Here is a 5,211-nt window from a genome sequence, read left to right as displayed (position 1 = left end):
GCGGCCCCGGCGCCCTCGGGGCGGACGCGACTTGGGCGCCGCCAGCCGGAGTTGGGAGCTGCCCGGCCCGACCCGGCCCGGCCCTTGCTGGGGGAGGGAGGGGGTGCTGGGGGGCTGTCGCGGGCCGGGGCTCGCTGCCAGCCGCCGACCTCTCTCTGTTGCAGGCAATGGATACATGGACGGCAAGGAGCTGCAGACCTTCATCCAGGAGCTGCAGCAGGCGCGGAAGAAGGCAGGGCTGGTAGGTCCCGGTTTCCTCCTGCTTTAGCCCGTCTTTGCTTGAGCAAACTTGTGCCGTGGGAGCGGGCGGGGGGCTCATCTGGGCGCCTTGATCTCCCCGCCTGGCTCCCCCCGCAGAGATGAAGGCAGACGGCGGCACGTGCCAAGGCGAATAACTAGCGTCACCCCGGGAAGGGGGACATCCTAGGGAAGGGGGCACTTAGATCCCCCTTGGCAAAGGGGGGGGGGAATCTAGTGACCCACTAGACCCTCCACTAACATCTCTCAATGTTAAGAGTCTACAAAATTACGGGCTTTATATCACTATATATTTTACCCGGGACTCGTCCCCGAGCGTGACCTAATGCCCCATCCATCTATTTTCAACTCCTAAGTCAGCCGGGCTCATTTTCCACTCTTTCTTGAAAGGGAAGCATGGGCTGAAATGCATCTCTGCCCCTTGGTGGTCAATAAACAGAGCTGCAGATTAACCCTAACGAGGTATTTGTGGCTTTCCCCGGTTCTTCTAAAAGACGAAACCGGGCATTTAAATTGTGGTGGCCTAAATTGGAAGGAACAAAGGAGCCCCTGGGCAAACGCTCACGTTTGTTAAATCAGTGCAACGCGTGTGATGCATATTGTAGTTGGAAACCTCAATAACTGGGGCTTCAACAATTTCTTAAGAGATTTTTAGGGTGAGGCAAGATCCTGCATATTCACTGCATTTTAAAAATTGGGAAGGAGAGAAAACCAAATGCCCCTATACAATGACGCAGACTAAATATGTTGGGGCACTTGCTTCCTGAATAAATAACTTTAAAATAATCACTTTTATGGAATAGATCATTTAGGATCAAGCTACAGTTCACACACCCTCTGAAATCAATCCACTATCCAAAAAATGCTTTTAAAGACACAGGAAATTAAAATTACACCTATTAACTGCCCTGCATGAAGGAGGGGGAAAGGAAGGAGGGGAGATAGGGCTAAGAAATAATTGTTAGTTTTTTGAATAATAGAATTCTTGCCTGCTTGGTTCTTAGTAGTTAAATGCTCAAAACAAATCTGCATATTTTTATTTGTTCTGTGGCACGTACCATCTTCCTATTAGCTTTATGAGTTAAGTGTGCATTTGAAAAATCTGTCATCTGTAATACTACATATAAAATTGTGAGTAATCTTGATATCAGCTAATCCATTTTTATAAAACTCTCAGTGTGAACCCACCTGCTTCCAAACATGTAAGTCTCATTTTGAAAGATCTCATAATATTGGAAATGATGTGATTGCATTGCCTAACAAAAAGTTCTCTGTGATCTTTTTTCTTCCCAAATTAAGAGGCTAAATTACCACAAAATGTGCCATTTTTTTTTTCACTAAAACTAAATACCTTTAACATAAAGGGGGGTCAGTAAGCGTGCACATTCAAAAGAAGATATTTGAGACTGTATTGAGGAACGTGTATTTAGCATATTTTTTTTATGTGAACAGTCCCCTTAATAACAGCCCTAACATAGTATTCAGTGGATGAAGGTTTAGAGATCTTAAAGCAGGATGATCTACTTCATTTAAAAACCATCTTCATTTTTCTCCAGAAGTAATTTGTGTCATATGTCTCCTACTTAAAAATTAGAGTGCTCATAAAGTAATATAGAAGATCCCTGTAGGGTTATTCTTGTCTGCCACCCACTTCATCATTTATAGCTTTTTATAGACTCTGCCTTTACAGTGGTTATATTTTGAAAGTGGTTAGGTGCTTAATTAATTTCTCTTTTGTCATTGCTCTGGTCTGAGCCTATTTCTGGAATATTCTGCTGAAAGGACCAATCTACCGTACCAGCAAACTGAACTTCAGTACTCTTACTGGATTGTCCATAGTTGTTTGATATCTTGATCCCTGAAGTCTTTTTTTTTTTGAATTATGGACATGTGCCAGAGGTTTCAGATCTAAGCCAATTCTTGGATTTGGAGGCTCACTTACTAAACAAGCATCTCGCCAGTTCATGTCTTGTTTTACTGGATACTAACTGAGTAGCTTTTATTTTCTTGTCCTTCGCGAGAAAGGACATAATGAGAAGCTAACGGAAGTCTTACATAATTTTTGTGGCTGTCCTGTTCTTAGCCCCAAAAGCTTCTCTACCATCATTAACTTCTGAATTTCAGGTAGTTTCTCATGCTCAGTATCACTGAACTATTCAATTATGCATTCTTCATAGTTGGATTTTATATCAGTCATGTCACATGAGTTAAAGAGTCCCAGTGATTCAGTCTTTGAACAGGGTGGCTCAACTTCTGTCTGTACTATTCTCAGCTTCTGAACTGCTCTAATTATTTTGTCACCCTAATACTTCTGTAATTCCTTTATTAATCAAACGTGTGTTGAAAAGTCCATTCTTTTGCCACTCCTACTTGTCAAGAAGAGTACCATGCAATTTGATTCCTCTCATCACTATCTAGTGGTACGGCCAGAAGGAATTTACACTGAGGGTTTTCTGTGGTAACATTTTGTATTTTTGCTAGTTACGTGAAATATGGAGTTGCCACAATCTGCTTTCACAAATGCTAGAATATATCGCTTTTCAAGATATACATTTACAAGTATAACAATGTATATGCATTAACTTCTTTGGTCAACATGAGCATCTTCTGTCATCTTACTTTTTCTCTTTCCAATTGACAAATGTGTGGTGTAGTGGTTAACGCAGGGTTTCTCAGACCTGCTACTGATTCATGGAATGACTTTATACAAGCTATACATCTGTTCCTCTATTTTCCCACATGTAAAATGAGAATACATGAGAACTCTACCTCAGAGATATCGGCTGACTTACTGTTTGAAGGTGCAATAGTACCTATGTTTACCTAGTGCCATCCATCCTAGGATTATAAGGCATGTTCTGAACACTTACTGTGGTCATGAAACACCTGGATCAGGTAAATACACAATGTCAAAGAGACAAACTCCGGCTTTTTTGATAGATAACTTATTCACAAACAATATTCAATTGATTTGCAGATAAAAGCAAGAAAAAATCCTGAATAATTTTAAATGAAGGACATTACATTTTTCAGACAATAAGAAGTGACCATATCTCCTTTTATAATTGTGCAGTGCCTGGCATGTTGTGGATATTATGAGAAATAAAGAATAATACCATTTATTAAAATCTTTACCCAGGACTTATTAGAATGTAGATAGCCAGACTTTAAAGTTTGAGCTTTACCTGCTCAGTAAAAACTTTGGGATCCTTGGAGAAAAGGTGACACTGAAGTGCAAAGGATTAACAATTACATTTTAATTAAACAGTTCAAATTACTAACCTAAAACTGATGACTTTGAAGTGAAAAGGATACTGGGCTATTGTCTGTTTTGTTATAAAATCTTGCATTTTATCAGTCTCTACTAATATGGATTTGGGCTACAATCCACTGGAACTTACTCGTTCAATATTCCCTGTGTCCCTGATGGGAGATTCACCCAAGTAAGGACCTTCAGGACAAGGTCATCTTTAAAGCATAGCTCATTCGCATGGGCTCTTGGAGGCGTTCCAATGAAGTCAAAGAGACTCCTTAAATGTGCAGGGGAGTTGTAGTAAGAAATTCTGAAACAAGTTTAGTTCTTCATATGAGGCTCATACCTTACTGCCATACTTTAAAAAGAAGCCATCATTTTAGACAAATATGTGGTAAGTGCAAACATTCATGCAATTCTCAATTACTGTTTTGGCCCTGTGAATTTAATCTGTTACTCAGGATTTTTCTAACATGTTTGAAAGGATTTTCCCCCCCACAGATCATCTTTCTTAACATTTGTTCTAACAGTAAAGTTCTACTTCTGCTTTTAAGACATCATGAAGAAATAGGCAACCAAAAACTGACTTAATTGGGAGATCAGTTAGGAGAGAGGTCAAAAGAGAGGACATAATTGAAATGGAATGTAGAAAGATGTGAAAAGCAAACATGTAATATCAGACATTTTAACATTTTCTCCACTATGAAAGACTTAATATTGAAATTGTTCATTTAAAAATTAAAACTGAAAAAACAATAGTTTTTCCTATCAACAAAGGAAGAGTTGGGCCCATGCTTCAGCATATTTAGACTTATAATGAAATGTTTTCATTTTCTAAAATAAAATAGAAATTATGAAGGTTGGATTCTGCTTTTCATTTGTTTTTAGTAGTATCTTCTCAAGCAGTTATATTCAATACAATGACATTATACAGGGGGAAAACACTACTCTGTTTCAGTTAAACTGGTAAAATATCATCATGGGTTGTTTATATGAAAGTTATATGTCAATAATTCATTTATATTGAAGTACTTAGCACATCTGTCTCAAATAATAATTCCATTGTTGTAAACTTCTAGGAATTAACATCTGAAATGAAAGCTTTTGTGGACCAGTATGGGGGAAATGTCGATGGAAAAATAGGAATAGTAGAGGTAAGGCAGTTTCCTTATTTTATGATGATTGATTTGAATGTTTTTCCAGAATGCTCTTACAATAGTGTAGTATGACATGACTTGAACATAATCTGCAAATAACTCTGTTGTCATGATTTGCTATAACAGATTATTCCTTCTCCCAATTTCGGACCTTAGTGTTTTCTCAATGTGACAAAATAAAAATATTCCTTTCTCCTCCTGAAACATTTTACTACACTTCATTACACTTTACAGGTTTAAGTTAATAAAAAAAATTAGAAGACCAACATTTTAGTTTTCCTGTCATATAAATAAAGTCTGCACGTTTTCAGGAAATTCTGGCTGCAGGACAGATCACTGTGCTGACATACAGAATAATGTTTACAGTTTAAATTTGATTTGAAATGGGCATTCAATCCTGAACTCCTATAACGGGTATAAAACAATGGTGTGTAACTTGGCTAAGTGTCCAATTTCTCCCCCCTCCCCCACTTTGCAATCATTTTACATAAGGCTATTTCTAAATAACACTAATATATATATATATATATATATATATATATA

General features: G+C 38.4%; 1 protein-coding gene across 1 annotated transcript in view; it reads left to right on the top strand.

The window, feature by feature from the left end:
* CALB1 (calbindin 1) overlaps positions 1-5,211 on the top strand; it is a 26,598-nt gene that overhangs the window by 302 nt on the left and 21,085 nt on the right. Inside the window, exons 2-3 of the mRNA XM_019527899.1 lie at positions 131-241; positions 4,591-4,665. Of these exons, the coding sequence (XP_019383444.1) occupies positions 131-241; positions 4,591-4,665 (186 nt within the window). The remainder of the gene's footprint in view (positions 1-130; positions 242-4,590; positions 4,666-5,211) is intronic.

The sequence above is a fragment of the Gavialis gangeticus genome, unplaced genomic scaffold (assembly GCF_001723915.1).
Source record: "Gavialis gangeticus isolate Ggan-Ray unplaced genomic scaffold, GavGan_comp1, whole genome shotgun sequence".
NCBI classification, from domain to species: domain Eukaryota; kingdom Metazoa; phylum Chordata; order Crocodylia; family Gavialidae; genus Gavialis; species Gavialis gangeticus.
The sequence above is the reverse complement of the archived record's forward strand: the minus strand, read 5'-3'. Positions and strand labels throughout refer to the sequence as shown.